The sequence below is a fragment of the Ahaetulla prasina genome, chromosome 3 (genome assembly GCF_028640845.1).
Source record: "Ahaetulla prasina isolate Xishuangbanna chromosome 3, ASM2864084v1, whole genome shotgun sequence".
NCBI classification, from domain to species: domain Eukaryota; kingdom Metazoa; phylum Chordata; class Lepidosauria; order Squamata; family Colubridae; genus Ahaetulla; species Ahaetulla prasina.
Genome location: NC_080541.1, coordinates 181884280 through 181905343, shown reverse-complemented (window position 1 = coordinate 181905343; position 21064 = coordinate 181884280). Strand labels below are relative to the sequence as shown.

The following is a 21064-nucleotide window of genomic DNA, read 5'->3' as shown; positions in this document are numbered from 1 at the left end:
TCCCTCCTTTCTCAACTAAACAAGAATGGGATCTGGCAAAAAAAACAAATGCTTCATCTCTGAAGCAGATTGTAAAATATATCGAATGCTTCTGAGAACAGACTGAGAGAATTATGAGAACATTCAGACTAGCCATATGAAACTGCCTTGTATCTAGTCATAGCCTGTCATGAGTCTGACGTTATCCCAATAGATGGGGAGTATCTGTGTTATGTAATGACAATAAGACTATTTTCAAAAGGCGATGACTGAACAAAACCTAGTACTGGTCTTTAGTTTAAAGGGATAAATTAAGGACAGAAGTTGGCAGTCTGATAAGAAATCTCAAACAGCACAGGAAAGAAAAAATACCACCTGTATAGTCTAATTTAAAAATCAATATGGCTTTTATAGGTATTGCTTAGATAATCATCTTCCAGTTAAAGAAGGGTAATATCACCATCAGATTTATTAAAAAATTACTGTTCATGGAATAGTACTATTCAAAGCTTTCCATATATAAAGCATTAGTAATCCCTATTTAATCATTCCCACAGTGACCTTGTTCATTAAGTATGTCACTTTTCTCCTCTGAGTGAAAAAGTGGGTACTGATTGAGGCTAAGAGACAATAATTTGTCTAATGTTAATGAGTCATTACATGACACAGGTACGACCTTCACTGGGGTTTTATCAGATCATACTTGGCTTGTAACAGTATGTGCTTTCATAGGAGCAACTCATATTGTAGTCAATAGAATTTAATTCAGAGTAAATATAAATAGAACAGTGTTCCTAATTTTAAAAGCATTTAATCTATGTAAGTATGTCATAAATTGGTATCTTTAAAAGATAAGTACTTCATGTAGTTAGCCTTGACTCATATAACTGATGGGTAAGCTCAATTTGCACATTTTATGATTAACAACTTTGACAAAACTAAAAGCACACTAAGAGATTTTTTAAGATTAGATAAAAGGGATAACCTTGACTTAAAATTTTGTCCAAAAATAGCATGAATAAATGAATAAAATAAGAACTAGGACCTACTACTTCAATCCTTATTTTAAAAGACTATTGCAACAGAATCAAGATACCAAATATCATCATTCTCTTTACAATAATCTACATTCTAGAAGTTACTTCAGAAAAAAGGGTTACTATTATTTAGAAAAAAATGCCTGAATTCTGTATTCACTTATCTTTATCTTAAAACAATGCCATCAGCTATGATATCTAATTCAGGACAAGAGACAAGAACCATTTTAAGATGGCTTGGATAGAGTGGAAAGCATTTTGCTTGCTTTTGGACAATACTATTCATCTGATTAGACCTGGACTTATATTCTGCACTTGATACCAGAGGCAGAAGGAACTAGATTCAATTGTGCAAATTTTTCTTTGACTATCTCAAGCTGCATTTAAAGATTAAAAACTAGAAAACCTACTTAGATTAACAAGCAATATTAACACAATTGAGGTCATTTTCACATTTTATTTTTCAAATGTCAAATAAGATTTGAATTAATTTACTTATTTATATTAACAAGCAATATTAACACAGTTGAGGTCATTTTCACATTTTATTTTCAAACATATGTCAAGTAAGCTTTGAATTAATTTGCTGTAACTGTAAGTTTATTTTGACATAAGCAACTTTAAAATTTTGGCAAAGATCAGAAGCCATGGAAGCACCTGCATTTCTAGATTCCATAAAACCGTTCCCCAATATGCTAAATGCTTACACAATATGTTTTTCAGATGTAATCTCCAAATCATCAGGACAAATATATCGGTTCAAAAGATCATGATGATAAAATAAAATTTCTGAGCCACTGTATTTGGAAGACAAATTTCATCCCTTTTAAAGAATTCCTACAACTTTTCTGAAGCGAGAGATTGTGAACATTTTCCTTTCTGGGTTAAAAGAAAATACCAAGAAAACCAATGACAAAATAGACATACCATACTTCACTGTATGAAAGTTACAAAATTAATGCACTTGGCTCCTGACCCAGAAAGCACTTTTCCTGAAGCCAGCTCAGATCCATTTGGGAATTACTGAGTAATACATACACACATGCAGAAAACATAAAACCTATCACCAAAGTTAAGTGGGAGGGAGTCACTGGCTCTATTTACAGCAACACTAAATGGAAACAAGACTTTCTTCTGTGTATAGATAAAGCTGGAACACAGCTTGCTAAGCAACATTTTCAGTATTAATATTGCACAATGAGTTAGTGTACTTCAGAATCCCAATGTTACATTTTCATTCTTTAGTCAAGCTTCCCGATGGCCAACATCAATTCAGGTTTTTAATAGCACCAAAAAGACAAAGCCGCATATTTCCCATATTCCCTTTGTGTTATCTTCTGCATGATTGCAATTTGAAAATAGCTTTTTCTTACCTTTGTGATATGCATGATTTAACTGTATAAAATTTAGAACTGAAGCCACATGAATTCTCACTTTCATTTACAGTACTCAGTCTTCCTTTGGCTCTATTTAAGTCTATTCACATGAGTAAGTAATTTGAATATGACAATTTGTCAGCAGGCAAGAATATTTAATTGGTAAAAAAGATACTCCTTCACCAGAAATATAAATTTACTATGCTATTTGCAAAGCTGCTAAAAGTGGGACTCACATTAATTGACAGATCTCCTTGTAGTGAAAAGTAATAGAATGAGTAATTTGATTGTAGGAATTGTAAGTAAGCCAAGTTGTTTAAATGTTAAACATTTAAATGTTTAAATGTTAGGAAAAGCTCAGCAATAAAACTATCTGAACAGTGCAATCCCTGTAGCGGTTTGTCCAAAAGCCATTCCAACTGAACTTAGTAAAATTTTGAATCAGTAAACTTACAGTCTGATATAAATACCAGAAAAGCTAACTGTGATCTAATGAGTTAAGTGTTCACATTATAAATGTTGCTTAGCTGGAATAAGTTACCTGCAGTAGACATCCCCTATCCAGCCAAGCTTTTATTAAAAATAAAATCAGTAATGTAGTGCAACATTATTTCATATTTATATAACATTACTGACCAGGAGAAATACTACTCATGGTATTCAACAAAGTCCTTTTCTTGGCTCTTACTACTTTACTTTAGTCAGAAATTACCTCAAAATCCTGACTTATAGGTATGATAATTGTTATTGTCAGATGTATTATCTTTGCAGCTGTATTGAATCTTAATATCAAAAATCCTTCTGTCTGACATTTGGAATGTCTCTGGAGGACATGAGAACTACCACAACTCAACTATCATACATACACAACATTTTCTTGTACTATGGGCTCTGTAGCCCATTTTCATTATCACAGAATTCTTCTTAAATCACAACATACAGTATTTTTTGATTAACAAACATTTGTTTAGTGCCAGTTCAAAGTTACAGCAGCACTGAAAAAGGTGGGTTATGACTGGTCCTCACACTTATAACTGTTACAGCATCCATGGTCAGGTGATCAAAATTCAGAGACTTGGCAACCACTTTTGGTGTCATATGATTGCCATGTGGAACCATCCCAGCTGGCTTCCAACAAGAAAAGTCGATGAGGAAAGCTGGATTTGTTTAACAACTGCATGATTCACTTAATAATTGCATTGATTCACTTAACAACCATGTCAAAAAGATCATGGGCACAACTCAATTAATAACTTCCTTGCTTAGCAATGGAAATTCTGGTCTCAATTGTGGTCACAAGTCGAGAATTACATGTATCAAGTTTAAATTTGTAATCAATACTAAATAAAAAAAATTCTGGATAGATCCATGTAAATAGTCCATTTTACCCTAGGGTTTAAGGTCCCGCTTAAGAAGTGCCTTTGTCAAATATTTAACTTAAAAAATAGATAACGCAAAATAAGCTGCCTAGAGATATTAGAAAAACTAAACAATCAGGTTTATATATGACATGATTAAAAAATTCACCATTGAGAGTGTTTTTGTGGTTTTGCTAAATGTTAGGAATGAAAGGTATTCTAATATCAGTTGGATTTAATATGTAGACTAATAACATGGTAAAAACCAAAACTGATAAAGAGATAAAGTTTAAGCTGTTTTTTCTAATAGCGCTAAGGGGGGGGGGAATCTTCATTCCATCTTAAATCTTACTTAGGGGGAAATGTAAATCAGCTTCTTATATCCTGCAAAGCCATGACTATGCCTGAAAACCTGAAAAGTTATTATTTGGGCTGCCTCTTTGATCTAAAGCCTGACAAGCACGGTCCCCTTCGTCCGGCAGGCAAGATCTGGCCAGAAACATCTGAACTGTTTGTTGTCAAGCTTACTGAAATGAGCAGTTCTTACTGCTGAAAGCCTTTCATTTTACAAATGAAAAAGAATGGTAAAAACAAACTGTTTTAAGAGTCTCTTCTACAAGGATCTAAGCTTGCTTCTGTCTCTCAAATGAAATTAGTCAACAAAAAATGTTGCTGGCATGGATGCTCTACGAAAAAGTAGGCTGGAACCTCTGAAGAGCTGCCCCTGGAGAAAGGAGAGGAACATGTTACAGAAGTAGTTTATTAAGACCTGTTGCAACTTCTTGCCGATCAACCAAGAACTGCAATAATCACAGGGACAGAGAGACCACAATATCTGGCAGTGAAACTTCAGGCTCAGTGAGCATGGGAATATATATGTTTAATGAGAATGTGGAGCAGGGGTCTCCAACCTTAGCAACTTTAAGACTTGTGGACTTCAACTCCCAGAATCCCTCAGCCAGCAAAGCTGGCTGAGGGATTCTGGGAGTTGAAGTCCACAAGTCTTAAAGTTGCTAAGGTTGGAGACCCCTGATGTGGAGGGCTGGACAAAAATTATAACTTTTTGAATATTGATGGAAGACAGCAAATATAATGCTATTACAGGATGATGTCAGCCAGAAAAAAGAAATTGCCTAGAGACATAATTCACATGCAACACAATTTTATATTCAGTAGCAACCCCTGGTTACACACACACACACACACACACACACACACACACCCATTTTAGTGATCTGTTTCTTCTCTATTGCTAGTAGGATTTCAAATGAAAGCTTCCCAAAGCCTTCATGAGGGAAAAGTAATTCTCCACACTAGCTATTTAGAAGCTTTTAAGACGCTCTTTATTTTCCTTTTAGGCAGCACGACAGAAAGACATTAAGCGGACAAGGTTCAGTGACAAGGAATCAAAAACTCTTCGGTTTTGAACAGTGGTATTTAAAAGGTTTTATAGAAACTCAATTTTAAAAATATACCGCTTTTTTGTTTTATGAGAGCCAGAGAGCCACTAGAACAGGGGTAGTCAACCTTTTTATACCTACCACCCACTTTTGTATCTCTGTTAATAGTAAAATTTTCTAACCGCCCACCGGTTCCACAGTAATGCGTCGTGTATCATCGTCTGCGCATGCCTCTCACGCATCGTGGATGGGGGGGGCATCGGCTACCAGTTCTGCTTGTCTGTTACAGCTGGGTGATGCAGGGGGAGATGCACGAGCTATTCTGGGATGAGACTTTTTTTTGCGGTCGGACTATAGCGCCATTTAGCTTTACTTACATAATGTGAACTAAACTTATGCGCAGGCGATACAAATAGTATATTTTCAGAAATTTAAATTGTCACAGGGAATTTTATGAAAACCTAATGAAAATGTTTTTAAATAATGCTATGAAATTTTTTAAAAAGTCAATTAAATAAAAAAAAAGTGCTTCAGTATCAGACGAAACCCCTACCGCCCACCGTGAAAGCTGGAATGCCCACTAGTGGGCGGTAGGGACCAGGTTGACTACCACTGCAGTAGAATGAGAGACTTTTCAAATGTACCACAGTGCTTTTTTTGGGGGGGGGAGGGTTTAGATTTATATTGAATGTAAAATCAGTTTCAAGTTCTTGCTATGTCTGATAAATAGAAAACCTTGGAAACTGATTGAGATACATTGTTAAAGTTTATTTTAAAAAGTATCATTTTTTGTTTTTCGAACAAATATACTGTATCAATAAATGGCTACAAATGGATATGATTAACTTAGTTACAAATTAAGCAATAAAGTGATATTGTTCTAAAGATTTTATTATGCAAATATTATAGGCAACACAAAATATTTTTTTTACTTGCAAAAATTTATCCAAGATTACTAGACATGAAAATGAAACACTGTTCCTTCCAATGAACAGCCTTAATTCTCAAATATTTCTGGTTTTTTTTCCTCTGCACATGAATGAAGTTTGCATAAACTTTTGAGAGGAAAGAAGAATGAGATCTTATTGCGTGGAGAACACTACCACAACACACAGAAAAATCATAAACTGACGCCCCTATTTAGACACAATATATAATTAGGCTATGTATAAGCAAATGATTGTGGGAGAGGGAGAAAAGAACGCACAGAATTCAAAGCCTACAAGAATCAAGTTGTCATCTGATAATATGTTCTGATGATGTTGTAAATTTATTTTTTTAAAAAGAAGTTAATAAAGGCATAGAATGTTCCTGTTTGCACATCTCAATATATGCTGAAAAACACAATTGAACTGACAATACTAACACTATAGAAAATAAAACATATGCATATAAAGACAAATAATGATGGCATGGTTTGGATTAAAATAAAGCAAGAGATCTATACAATTAGAAAAATGCAACTAATAATCTCAAGCGTTAAAAGTATAAGGGGAGAAAGAAAACAGGAACCAAATAATATATAAAAAGTTATGAAAATATTTTGATGCACAGGTAAGTTAAAAAAGTCTTGCTTTTCAATAAAAAGTAGTGTTTTTTATAAGAAACAAAGCAAAATTTAAAACTGGATCCCTACCATTCCTTGCCAGATTTGTAGTTGTGCCTTTTAGCAATACATCTTTAGGAAATCTCTACTTAATATAACATATATAAAGAACCCATGTATTGTAAATTCCCTCCAATGGGAAAAGACTGAAGGAGCTTTCAAAGATTAAAGGAAGAAAATGTAAAGATAAAAGGTGAGGGGAGACAATCTTTTTCATAGTCAACGAGAGGGCCATTTTATCTGCTGCTTGTTTTTATGTGCTTGTAATTCAGAATAAGGCAAGAAATAGTAAAGAAGAAAAAAAGAAAAAAGAAAGAAAGAAAAAAGATGGAATTATTTACATGGGCCAGTATCCATTTCAGAGAAAGAATGATACTCACCTGAGCACTAAGGTGTCTCCAACAATGAATCCAAGAAGAAAACACAGGGGCATATGGAGGGAGCCCTGCAAGTAACCTACATTGCAGAGAAAGCTGTCACAGAGGAGAACATACACATGATCCCTACTGAGACAGAGAAAGTAACAAGCAAGGCATATGTGGCAACAAGTATGTTTGCTGGAGAAAAAAAGCATGACAGAACAGCATGTTTTTGCCTTAGAAAGTAACTGGCTTGTATTTTTCCTAACATAAGATTATAATAAATGCTTCTATGATGTGCTGGATATGCCCTTTTCTGGATTAGGCAGAAATTTCAATTTTTAAAATCTTACTATGTACTTTACAGTTTGACTCATACTGGATAGGGTTGTCCCAAAGATGCTTTTTAAAGAGGCAACTGGACTTTCTGGTTTTTCTTTGAAGATGTTTCACTTTTCATCCAAGAAGCTTCTTTAGCTCTGACAGGATGGTGGGGCACCTTTGGAACAAGCATGACCTGGATGACTGAGAATCTCTATAGACACTGGATATGGTTGCCAAGTATTATATACTGACCAAAGTTTAAGACTGACCTAAAATACTAAGTAATTTACATTGATCTGAAGCAGGCAGATGTATATCCTGTAATTTTGAAATGTTACATCTGGTTTTATAAGGCCTGTAAATTCCCTTTCTATTAATTTTTCCTTTTTCTCTTTTCTTCTTCCCTTATCTTTTTTCTGATGGCACTTCTAAAATAAATTATAATAAAAAAGAAAGGAAGTTATCTGCAGAATATATTACTCGTGCATTCTATAGCTAGATATTGCAGATTTATAGGATAAATTCTTCATCAAGTTTTCTGTCATTTGATAATTGCCAATGTTTATAAACTTGAAACATACTTGCAACGAGTCTATATGCTTTATGTTTATTAAACTAAAAATGCATGTAGTTGATAAAAATGTTTGCCCCAAACACAAACCAGACACCTATACAACCAATCAGTTATTTTCTTTCTTCCTTGAATCCAAATTTATCCATATAAAATAAAGCCTATTCTCCCTCTCTCGTTCTTTTTTCTTTCTTGACAAAGAAGACAGGAAAGTAGTGTTGGTTTTCTTTATGCATACAAGACTTAAAGTCTTTTATCTAGGAAACTGAGACTATTGAGTAATTCTGCCAAACAGGAAGCCCACTAAATTTTTACTGAAGAGATTAAGCTGTATTTGCTGGAGTGGGGGTGGGGATTAATATCACATACCCACAGTTGTTCACTGCCATGAGATCACCCACAAGAAGAAAAGGGTATGTCAACATGCTCACGGCAATCTGTAACAAAGAAATATTTGAGGCATTCCTTCTATTCTTCACAGTTAAGGGGAAAAAAAGAGTAAATACTGTAGGTAAAGAAGGCTTTGTGAAAAAGAAATTGGAAACAACCACTTTACTATTTTTTTTTACCAGAATTGAGTTACATATTAGTACAGTAATATACATATAACCAACTTATCGGGCCACAGAAACAATTGTAAATAATAAAAAAGCCTGCACTTAAGAGTTCTCAGTACTTATCCTGTTTTCCCCAAAATAAGACATCCCCTGATAATAAGCCCAATTGGGCTTTTGAGCACATGGCAATAAGGCCAAGCACTTATTTCAGAGTTCAAAAAAATATAAGGGTCTTATTTTCGGGGAAACACAGTAGTATAATGCAACTACACTTTTCTGTTGATATGTATATCTGGAAAACGGAATAGATCTTCAGTTCCTATTAATTGCAGCAAAAGATTTCTCACTAACTGTTCTGAAAAGATATCATGATGTTGCTTTTATCTTATTCCCAGCCAACTGAGATGTAAACCGATATTGCCTTTACTTATTCCAGGGTTATAGTAGTACATTCCATTTCTTTTATAAAGCCTGTGATACAAATGATCATTGATATCTCATTTATGATGTGATTTATGAGGGCTGGGATCTGCCATCTCCAGACAACTAGGACTTATAAGGGCAAGGAGAGAAGCATGTATGGGGAGCTGATTCTTTTTCTACCAGAACTCCAACTACATGGAGCTGCTCCCCATCTGCTTGCTCAGCACTGGCACCTGATACCAAGACTAACAGGGCTGGATAAGGTAGCAGGGGAGTGAGACAGAAGTCAATTTCTCCACTGTCAGATCTCCAATCACATGGAACTGAACCATCCAACTAGAGACCTGTAAGGAAAAGGCTTGGCTCCTGTAACCCTTTGTGTTTGATGAGACTTTCTGAGATTGCTGAACTCACAGAGTTTTCAAGGTGCCTCAAAAGAGCTTAACACAATGGTTGTTGTGGCCCGCCAGAGGCTAGATTTGGACAGTGAGGAGATTGGGGAGAAATGTGGGCCAGTCCTGGAATCTAGGAAAGACTCAGACAATGGCTCTGAGTCGGAGGCAAAGAGGGGGCCAAGGCCAGCTGGTAGTTCGTTGCTGCCTCTGGAGTCTCCGGAGTCTGACATCAGCGAGGCAGAAGAACAGCATGAGCCTGTTCCCAGTGTGTGCATGCACAGAGCTGCCAGGAGATAGGAACCATTAAGGAAACAGGGTTGACTTGAGAGTAAGGCTTGGAGATGATTGGCCCCTCCCATAAAACATAAAAGAGAAGTGAACGGGACATGAGCTTTTGCAGGAAGCAATTTAGTTCATCTGGCTGATTCAAGATTTGAAACTTCTGTTTGTGACTCTGTGCCAAGTTGGCCTTGCCCTGTGTCTGGAAATTAGTTCTTTGGCAGCGTTCCACATGAGATAGGTGGGTGCTGATAAGCTTCCTCTGAAAGACTGTTTTATCAAGCCTTGCAGACTATAAATGAAAGTAATTTACAGCCGTATGAATTAAAAAGGTTTACCGGGATTAAGTTTGTGCTGTTTACTTTCTAAGGAAGCCTAGGTCAGAACAGTGGGTTGTTGGTTTCGTTACACATTACAATTACCAATTGGCGAGGTATTTATAATCGATCTCATATCTAAACCTTCATCTGTGTAATCAACCTGTTTTCCTCTCTCTCTCTTTCCCAACATCTCATGTTATATTATATGTATATCAAGTCACTTGAACATCTGATGAAGTGAACTACAGCTCACAAAAGCTTACGCCTTTTAATAAAATCTGTTAGTTGCCAAGACTTCTGTTTTTTTCCCCCCAATTCAGGAAGTGGAATTGCCTTTGGCCATGCTGGCTGGAAACTGCACTCCCAAGATATTAGGAAAAAAATCAAGCCTGGGAAGAGTGAGCAGAGTCGTGAATTAGGAACATACAGCTATACACATTACAAAAGGCACAAATCTTACATACCCCCATCACAAATTTAGTGTAGCTCCGAATGACAGAAGCTTGGTGGAACTGTAAGAAAAAAACAACAATAATCCAAATCCAGTTTCTTGGAGACCAAGGAAACATATGTGTTAAATAAATATAGGAAAACACTTGACAATAAACTCTTACTAAGGCACGTACAAAGATCATGGCAGAAGCCTTAACACAATAGAAACCTCATCAGTAACTGATCCTCAGAAGAAATGACATCATTTTAGGCTCATAAGAGGTGAGAAAACAAAACAATGGAACTATAATTTTATTAGGAAAAAATTCAAGAGATTAATTAGAAGACCCTACTCGACTATAATAAACATTAGTCACACCAGACCAACTGTAATATTTGAATCTTATTAATAATCAGAAATACCAAATTTTATTATTAGTTAGGAAATAGCTTTCAATGTTCAATAGATTTTGTTTTTCCTCAGACATAGTTTACTTTCTGTAAAAAAAGACATTAAGTGAATACGGGAAAACTGTTGGCATAAAACAAAACAAAAAACAAACAAACAAAAAACCTGGCCAGAAGGAAATGATTGTTGTACAATAATACTTAAGCTTGTGAAATTCTGGTTTCTTCCAATCCATTTTCTTGCTCGACATTATCATGAATTATTTATTAGATTTATATCCCTTTCTCCCAGGCTTGTATGGAAGTCTACCTGGGGATGTCTATTTATTATCCCAATCACCACACATATGAGGTGGATTGGACGGAGGATATACAACTGGTTCCAAATGAATTTTCATGGCTGAGTATGAATGTGCTCCTTAGCTGGGAGCAGCCTGAGGTCTTACCCACTACACTGCACTGGATCTTTGTGGAAGAAATTTTAGAGCCCAATAAGATTAGGAAGGTCATCACTCACATTGTCATCCACAGCGTAAGTGTTGATAAAATGAGCCAGAAGATTGCAACACCACAGAAAAATAAGATCACCTAGGACATGAGGAACTAAACCTCTGAGGGAAAAGAATAAGAGAAAATATTAAATAAAAATACTCTTAAATTAACCTCATACAATGTAGAGAATCATAACAGTACAGTCTGTTTCATACATATGAAATTTGTATTTGGAATACAAAAACCCTAGAGAGATTGTTTGGAACTTAAGAGACTAAATCAAGTCCTAAGGCATGTAGTAAGAAAATGAAAGATACAAGATCTTAGAACTTTATCAATGCTCTAATGCACATGGAGGAAAGAAAAGGAAGAATGAATCCCAGGCCAAATGTTAATGCACAGAGAACAAAGAAATCTGATACCCAGCAACATGCCTTGGGAAACTAATTAAAAATATGAATGTATTAATTCAGCAATAGTAAATAACTTTGAGCATGCAGAAAGCAATGAGGATGAGTGAAAGCCATTTAGTATCATATCTGTATCTATAGGATAATAGTCACTAATTATGCATGTGCCTATGTTTAACTGCAACAGAAACATTTATGAAATCAATCATCCAAGAGTCCATACTGATTGGAAGCAGGGGTGTAATCTAGCAAGTTCTGGAGAACTGGTAGGTAGCAGAAATTTTGAGCAGTTCAGAGAAACAGTAGCAGAAATTTTGAGTAGTTCAGAGAACTGACAAATACCACCTCTGGCTGGCCCCCGAGTGGGGTGGGAATGGGGATTTTGCAGTATCGTTCACCTGGAGTGAGGTGGGAATGGAGATTTTGCAGTATCCTTCCCCTGCCATGCCACCAAGCCATGCCCACCAATCACACCACACCCACCAAGCCATGCCCATAGAACCGGTAGTGAAAAAAAATGGATTTCACCACTGATTGGAAGCCATATTCTTGCTACAGCCTACTCTATTTTCTAACTAACTGCTAATACTAGTACTAGTACATATATTTTAGATCCATGATGGCGAACCTATGGCACATGTGCCAAGCCATATTGGTGGGTATTTGAGCTCAGCTCCGTTTTCAGGCCTTCTGGGCCCACCAGAAGTAGGGAAACAGGCTGTTTCCCGCCTCGGGAGGGCCTTGTGGTGATGGTGGGGAAGGCCTGTTTTTCTCTCTCCCCAGCATCCAGAGCCTTTCTAGGAGTCTGGAGAGGGTGAAAACAGCCTTCCCCCGCTGCCCCCGGAGGCCGGAAATGGCCAGTTTGCCAACTTCTGGAAGTTAGTGTGAGAATTCTTCTCAGTGGTATGAGAATTAATCCTCAACAACAACACAGCAAGTTCAGGCTTAATTAAATATCCTGGCAATTGGAATAGACTTACTTACACAAAGAATCCCAAGAGTCCTTCTTCTTTCCAAATTGTCTTGACTGAACTAAATATATTGCTGTTGACAAAGGAAAACCATTAGATCTGGGTTGAAGTGCTCTCTCATACCTCTTCATCCTAAAGTAAATTACCGCATTGCTGCCAGTATTCTCCAACAACAGGAAAAGAAATATATATTTCTTAGAAATAATTATTGATATTGATCAAATATTGTTGTTACTACTGGCCAGTGTAATACTATAAAACCCCTTGTTATTATTCTCAGATTGAGCTATAGAATGTTAAGAATATCTCACCTGTACTTAACTTCTCGTCCTACGAACTGGACCATACAGCGCATAGATATTACTTTGGAAGGAAAAACAAGAGATATGAATATAGAAGTAGTTCACTTACATATTTTTATACTGAGAAAAAAATCTCAAAATTTAGATATTTTCATAATAGCAAAAGGAGTTTCAACTGAAATATTCTACAGGCCTCTGGAATTCAGAATTCTCTTCCCACAGTGATCAATCAGATGGCTATTGGAAGTCTAAAACAATTATCTGCAAAAGTTCAATGGCTTGTATTCCCAGCTTTACTTCTTTTGATATTAAAAATATAATATTTACAGATATGAAGATGACTCTGAATTTAAGATGACATTTTGCCACAGGAAATGTAAATAGGAAGAAAATATATACCAAGAGAAAAAATCCTGTGAAATGCCTAACTTTTTCATCTTGCCAGTCTAGAATTGTCAATTCCAGCTAAAGCCAGTCTGAAAATGCCTCTTCAGTAAATGTGTGCCAATAAAATACTTTTGTGCACATATTGTATACTTGTATATAAGCCTGATAGGAACCACACTCCAATATAGACCAAGGCCCAAAGAAACAAATTTTAATAACTTATTATAGTATTGTCTGTAAAGCAGGATACCCAATTATAAAATCAGTAAATTTCCCACCTGCATATAAAACTATTATATACTCAAACTCCATTCACAAACACACACTTGCAAACTCATACACCTCCTTACTTCCAGTAAAAATAGGAAACAGGAGGGATATGAAGAAGAAGGGAAGGGGAATAGCACCAGGAAGGTGGAAGTTAAGTGGACAGAGAAGGGAGGAAGAGAAGTTTTAAAAACAAATATATCAGGCAAAAAAGACCTTTCTGCAAGCTCGGACTAATCTTCTGACTAAATTTCAAGGCATATACACTTTTCGAAAGAAACATTTAGCTATTTCATCCTGCCAATTCATTTGTTTTCAACTCAGTTCTACTCAGTTAATGCGATTAATGTGGTGGGGTGGGTGTCTTATAAGGTAAATATGGTAATATATATGGACAATATAACCAAAGGTGTGTAAAGCTTCTCAGACCAAAAGATTTTGTTGCTGAAACATCTCGTTTTGACTTCATAAGAACTGACCCCACCTCAAAATAGATCATTCTGAATGAAAAGTGGAGGTAGGCTAAATACATGTCATGTCCAAATCATTTACTGTATGCTGAAGTTGAATACAATGTTTCAGGTTGGCAGGTTGAAACGTTTTGCACAACACTATCCATGACAGATAACCACTGATTCTAGCTCAGAATCAACTAAAAATTGGTTATAGTAAAGTGAGATAATGTGCAAATACTTTTGTCAATAAAATAAAATTGAATTATAAATTTTATAGGGAAAAATACCACAAAATGAATGCTAAAATGGAGATGGGACTTGACAAAAGCAGATTCCATAACTCACCATGAAGTGGATGAGAAATAATTCGGGATACACATTGCATCGTCATCTCATGGCAAGTCTGATAAAATATCAAAACAGAGCACTTTTTTATGTTAAGCAAATCATCTCACAAAAAGTACACCATAATGGGAAATGAGTTGTTTTAAGTATCTTAGTTTCCTTATTTGAAAAAACTTATTTGCTGGATTACACGGAATATAGTAATATAATTTCTATGCTACTCTAAATCAATCTCTATGTTTTACACTATTGCTCTAAAAGACTGTCATATACTGTATATTATTCGGATACAGGTAGTCCTTGAGCTACAATGCCAGGACCAGAATTTTCATTGCAAAGCAACGTGGTCATAAAGCTTAATATCACGTGATGCTTAGTGCTGTTGCTTTGTAACGGCAATCCCAGCACTTCGTTTTGCTGTCATTAACCAAATTCCACCAATTGTTAGTGGAGGACGCATCCCAATGCAAGCCATTCTTGGCTTGGTCCCTGCCAGCCCCGAGCCTCTGTCCTTCCAAGATAAGGGGCTGCATACCTTTCAACTCCCTTCAACTGTCCATTATGCCTCTTTGGCCACCCTGCACCCTGCCTCTTGGGATGGCAAATAGTCCCAGAACTGCACAGCTTGGGAGCTTCTTAGCACACCATGGCTCTAGGGCTGCAAGAAGCCTCTGAACTGCAATGCGGTCCAAAGCTGCAGCTGCCCCAGCCTGGCTCAGCAGTGCAATGCAAAGCCCCAGCGGCTCCCAAAAAATCCCAGCCCAATCCCAGCTGGCCTTGCACTGAGGTCTCTGCTGCTCTGCACTCCCCCACCAGGTGTCTGCCATTGCCAATGCAGTATGCCTGGCTCAGCTCTTTGTGAGGCAGTTAATGGCCGTGTGAGCCCTTCTTTTCCAGGTTTCATACAAGGAAATGGCTGCACATGACCTTGGGAAGAAAGCCTTATGCCAGGGGTCTCCAACCTTGGCAACTTTAAGACTTGTGGACTTTAACTCCCAGAATCCCTCAGCCAGCAAAGCTGGCTGAGGAATTCTGGGAATTGAAGTCCACAAGTCTTAAAGTTGCCAAGGTTGGAGACCTCTGCCTTATGCAGCCAGCAGCTGCCTCGCAAACGGCCAGGCTGCGAGTGCTTGGGTTAGCAGCAGGAATAGCAGGACAGAGGCCATCTGGGCAGTGGAGCACAGGATGGTTGAGGCTGCTGAGTATAGGGGCCAAAGGGGCACACTGGGGTGGGGGTGGGGGGAACAAGTGGGTGCGGGGAATGGTAGCATCCCTGTAGTGGTAAGTGTGAATGTGCTGCCAAGTGCCTACATTTTGATCACACACTAGGAGTAACACTGCAATCAATGGCGGTAACCTTGAGGATTGAGCATAAGTACTATTTATTAGCCCCGTAATTTTGAACCGTCATTAAATGAATGATCATAACTTCAGGACTACCTGTAAAAAGAGGCTGAAAAGATGACAAAGAGAACCCCAAAGTACCCATGCAGCAAGCACATGATGGGGTAGGTTGAAAGAGAAAAAAGAAATCAAGCTATTTCTTTTTACTCTGTGTATTACAGGATTTTTTTAAAGTGTTAGTTCATTTTTAAACTTCCTGAATGCTAAAGGATTGGCCTCATTTTTAGTAGTCTCAAGATTCTATCTATTAAAAATAATTAGAGGAAAACATGTTAACATTTTTAGTGTTTAGTATTAGACTAGATTAGTAGGGGAAATCTTAGCATCCTTAAGTTTACACTATTTATCTAGTCTTTCCCACCTCACAAGGCTCTGAGGCATTTTTTCAAATTGGGGTTAATCACACTGGAAAAGAGAAGATTTGGGGATTCAACATTCATATCGATCTTAATTATTCTTTGAAATATATAATCTTTCCAAATACAAAATATTTAAGAAATGAAAATTTGCTTTAAAGCTCCACCTCTTTCGTCACTTTCCTGAGAGATGTCTTCATATCATCCTTATTGGAAACATGCTCCATATCTTCTAGAGGGAAGGCCTGCGGTGTAAGAGAGAAAGTAAATTAATACTCAAGAGACCTGATTATGATAAACAAGTAGTATTTGACATATGAGATTTTTCTGTGATACTCCCAAGATTTGGATAGAGTAGAAGTTATCACATCTGTACTTTACTTGTTCTCTGGGGTATTGGAGTGTGCATGGGGTGATTATTTTACTATATCTTCATTGTATTTTGTTGTAACCAGTACCTGAACTAATGTGATAATCCAATATACAGAAAGTCCTCGACTTATGACCTCAATTGGGACTGGAATCTCAGACATTGAGTGAGGCAGTTATTAAGCAAGGTGGCTACATGACCACTTTATTCAATGATCACAACCCTGGCTCTCCCTGATGCGTTTCTTAAGCAATCACACTGGTTGTTAAGCAAACAGACTGAAAGAGTTCACTGCCAAAGGAGAATCTTCAGGATTCAAGCTTTGTTTCTGCAGCCCATTGGAGTATTTTCCCTCCCCTCCATGTAAGGAAGGGAACTAGTGTGGGTTGCAGAAAAAAAAAACACCTTATATCCCAAAAGTCTAAAGTTCATTTCTTCAGCCCAACATAGGATTTCTTCTCCCCTCCATGCACTCTTTCTGAGACCACTGTAATTTCAAATCTTTGTTAAATGACCAGTTGTAAGTCAAAGACTACCTGGAGTATGGAGTGAAGACTAACCCAGAGAATCATTCAAGCTTGCTTTCCCTTCCACACATAACCCTCAACTTTTCTTCTTTGGAGTCATAGCATAGCTGCATTAACATAGTAATGGAAACACAGATTTCTGCCTGTTCTGAAAAGGTTCGGCTCTAAAGCATGCTGGTGCCTCTTGTTCATGAACCACAGCATGGGCAAGCCTACGCTTTGGTTGAAGAAAAATGAAAGAAATTCTCTTCCAAGCAATGGACACAATGGAGGGAAATGATGATCTGCATAGTTGAATGAGACAGTGCTGAGGTTTTGGAGCTTTGCAAGCAGGCGTGAATGGTGGCCAACTTGTCTTGGCAAGAGACAGACCAACCCATCTCCCATTCTTAATGAGGATGTGTCATTAAAGATTAGGAAAGTGAAATTAGCAATCCTACTGTCAAAGACAGGCCAAGGATATGCAAACTAACAGGCCTTCACAGGAAATAAAAGGTTACTAAGAAAGGATGAGCACTTTATTATTCTTGCAAGGTTGAAGACTTTCAGCTAGTCCTAAAGCAACTTGATGGTGCCTTAATAAGAAATATGGTCCAGGAAGGCCATCACTATGCAACTGTGGCATAAAATTCTGTACAACTCAAGAAATAGTTCATACTATTTTTTTAAAAAAAATCCAATATGTTTTGAGGGATTCCTCTATGAAGTCAGTTACTACCACTGCTTTTCAAGTTCAACACCTCAGATTCTAAAAAATATTTCATATTACTGGTTGGAAGAAACAGCTTTATTGTACAGCAAGAAGGATTGCTGCTATTGTTGCCACCGCTGCTGCTGTTTTTCAATTTGAATCCCTTCCAAAATCCAACTAGGCCAATGCAGAAGCTGAGACTTCAGCTGTGAGAAAGTGTTGGCCTAGACATTTATTACACAATTTGGCCTCACAAGTAGCCTTTTCAGCACAAAGAGATTAGAGAACAAATATGTGACATACTGTACCTTCTTCACTTGTTCTCGGTTTATGGTAGATAAAATGCTAGAGATGATACGAGGAGAAAGACCACGGAAAAGACCCATTTTCCCATCCACTTCAACAATGTGCCTGGCTAGAAATAAATTACATTGAAGTTACTTCATCATGATTCTGCAAAATCCCTAACGTTCAAATGACTGGATATCTATATATAATAATAGATTAAAACTATCCACTAAGATGGTAAAAATTGTGAGAAACTGTGATCTTAAGAATTACATTGGATTTTATAATGTTAGGGCAGAGTATGAAGGTTCTTTTAACTCGTGCTTAGCTATGTTGCCTCCTTCCACCCATAAGGCTTTAGATTATTATCTGCAAAATTTTTGAAAGGAATTTTATAATTTAAGGTACTATAAACTTCAGGTAGCTAGAGAGAAAAGAAAAATGCCCTAATATGTTATAATACTGCAACTGCTTGCTACTATGCTTGCAAAACTGACTATAAATTTAGCTAACTTGAAAGTAAATTTTATTCCCTAAAATATACCTTTTATGTTTATAGGAGAAACTGTTTCATTAAAACAAGTTTACAAAATGATTATAAAATAGTATCAAGAGTTCACTCATGTAGTCAGCAAGCAAAAAAAACCCCCTGTATTATCTAAGAGTCCTAATTATGAGCTACATAACTGAATAAAGTTTTATACTGTATATCAACAGCAAATACTAATAAATGCAAATCATTGGGGTTTTTCTAAAAAATTGTGTATTTTCTGTTATTATACTTGACATAAAGGTACCCCTCCATTTTTAACTGAGATCCCATCTCTTCCAAAATAGATTGCTAATCAATATCAATTGGTAAATGCTAAGAACTTTTCTCTTAGATAAGTTAATATGATAAAAAGAAGTTAGCCGAATCCTCAATTGCTGTAATTATTATTGAAACAAAATCTTTTTATAGAAAAGACTTTCAATGAAGGGAATTTTTTTATCTTTTATGATTAAAAGATGTCCATATATTTAAATTTGTTTGCCTACTCAAAAAGAAAAAAAGCTACCATAAATAGAAATGCAAAGTTTTTAATGGCTTATTCATCACTAGATTTTTTTTTACATATTAAGGATCAAATTGTAAGTTTTGCTTTAAGCACAAAGTCTTCTAAATCAAGAAGAACCAAATGTTTTATATTATATTGCTTTTGCATATCAAATAAGTCTTAGCATTATAAACAAAACATTTCCCTAAATATGTTATACAATAATAACAAAATCTGATTCTTACTTAGAAGCAAGTCCGATTTCATTCAGTAAATACGTAGAACTACAGAATAGTATACTCAGCAATCATATTAAAAGGAAGACATCTGAGTTAGCAATGTATTAATATTTTTTTATTCATTATTTGAGTTGGTTACATTATTTTCATTAGACCTATAGGCAAATTTAATCAGGACATGCTCACCATATGTAAAAAATCCAGGAAGATAAAATACTTTCCTCCCCAGTAAATTTCTCCCAACAGTTGGAGGTAGAGGCTCATGCCCAACCTAAAAAAAATAATAATGGAAAAAGTAACACCAGTTTCTTACAAATATCTCCACCCCAGTGAACTTTACCCATAGCTTTATAGCTCAGATAGGGGCCACTCCTTGTTGCTCTCAACCCCTACTCTGTTCACTTGTTTCTTTTTTATTTCAATCACTGTTGACTCCTAGTGACTGCGTGGACTAATCCCTGTAGTTTTCTTGCAAGATTTTCAGAAGTGGTTTACCATGGCCATCTTCCCAGGGCTGAGAGAGTGGCTGACACAAAGTCATCCAATTCTAGGGATAGGACTCATGTTCTACAAATTTCTAGCCTGGTGTGTATGCATATATGCACGCCCTCGCGCGCGCACACACACACTTTATTTATAGGCACAAAGCACTGGTACTTCTTTAGTAGTTTTTTTTTTTTATTTGCTAAATGAAGTCTAGACACTTGCAAAAAATACCAGACACATTCAAGTTCTCTCCTTTGCATTGAATTAACCTTTTTCTGAACCAAAACACATTATTAAATATGCTTGAGAAGACTCACCAACCAGTAGAAAAGAATTTTCTCTACCGTTCCATAGGCAGGGGTGCCTATTGCTATTATCTCACTATTATTTGAAGCACTTAATCCAAAGCAAAAGGACGACACCACTGCTTGGAAGGAAAGCCAGTAAACCTTAGGGCTCTTAGAGGTGGCAATAAAACATCAGAAGAAAAAAGCCATGGCAAACTACTTCACACCCTTAGCCCACCCACTACCAAATTACAGTAACAGATCTGTTAGGATCTATTAATCCCCCCCACCCCCCAAGAAGTCCACCCATTTTAAAGCTGCCAAGTTTTTAAAAAAAAGACTTTTTAGAAGCAATTAGTCTAATTGCATAATTATTTATGATATCTGTACAAGCAGCAAAGAGGAGCTGTACGGAAATGGCAAAGCCAGCCACATTCATCATGAATCAAGGGGTCTCCAACCTTGATAACTTTAAGCCTGGAGGACTTCAACTCCCAGAATTCCCCAGCCAGCAAAGCTGGCTGGGGAATTCTGGGAGTTGAAGTCCTCCAGGCTTAAAGTTGCCAAGGTTGGAGACCCCTGATTCATGACTCACCCACAGACCCTAGAAGAAAAAGCGAAGCCCCCATCGAGAACTGCCTTCGTGGGGCGTCTCGCCTCTCGACGGTCGCCCCTCACCTGCTGGTCCACACACCCCTAGCAAGACATCTCCTTCCCTTCCGAAACCTGCACTGGAGGTTTGGTCCCCCAAAAGCCGTACCTGCACCAGAAGCTTCACGTAGAGCAGCGGGTGGCTGAGGACCGTGAAACCAGCGCTCAGGGTCACGAACAGAGCGTCGGCGCCTTCTGCCGGACCGGGTCCCATTCTGGGTCCGGCGGGAGTAATCCCAGGACTCACAGGGATGTCAGCCATTCCCCCCCCTCCC

At 37.1% G+C, this 21064-nt stretch overlaps 1 protein-coding gene and 1 long non-coding RNA gene across 4 annotated transcripts in view; one reads left to right on the top strand and one right to left on the bottom strand.

Annotated features, from left to right (window-relative positions):
* The window catches only part of LOC131194396 (uncharacterized), a 24997-nt gene extending 18701 nt beyond the window's left edge, over positions 1-6296 (top strand). Inside the window, exon 4 of one of the 2 annotated variants that reach the window (XR_009154159.1) lies at positions 6196-6296. This is a non-coding gene — a long non-coding RNA (uncharacterized LOC131194396). Of the gene's footprint in view, positions 1-5108; positions 5243-6195 lie in introns of those variants that run through there. The other variant, XR_009154158.1, reaches the window with a different exon arrangement.
* Positions 1-21064, bottom strand: part of MTCH1 (mitochondrial carrier 1) — a 22386-nt gene extending 1322 nt beyond the window's left edge. The window contains exons 1-11 of one of the 2 annotated variants that reach the window (XM_058175327.1): positions 20899-21064; positions 19552-19636; positions 18110-18216; positions 16381-16458; positions 14454-14511; positions 13009-13060; positions 12711-12770; positions 11342-11435; positions 10449-10496; positions 8380-8447; positions 7137-7212 (exon numbers count right to left, since the gene is read on the bottom strand). In XM_058175327.1, coding sequence (XP_058031310.1) covers positions 7137-7212; positions 8380-8447; positions 10449-10496; positions 11342-11435; positions 12711-12770; positions 13009-13060; positions 14454-14511; positions 16381-16458; positions 18110-18216; positions 19552-19636; positions 20899-21051 — 879 coding nt within the window. In that variant the 5' untranslated portion in view covers positions 21052-21064. Of the gene's footprint in view, positions 1-4750; positions 7213-8379; positions 8448-10448; positions 10497-11341; positions 11436-12710; positions 12771-13008; positions 13061-14453; positions 14512-16380; positions 16459-18109; positions 18217-19551; positions 19637-20898 lie in introns of those variants that run through there. The other variant, XM_058175326.1, reaches the window with a different exon arrangement.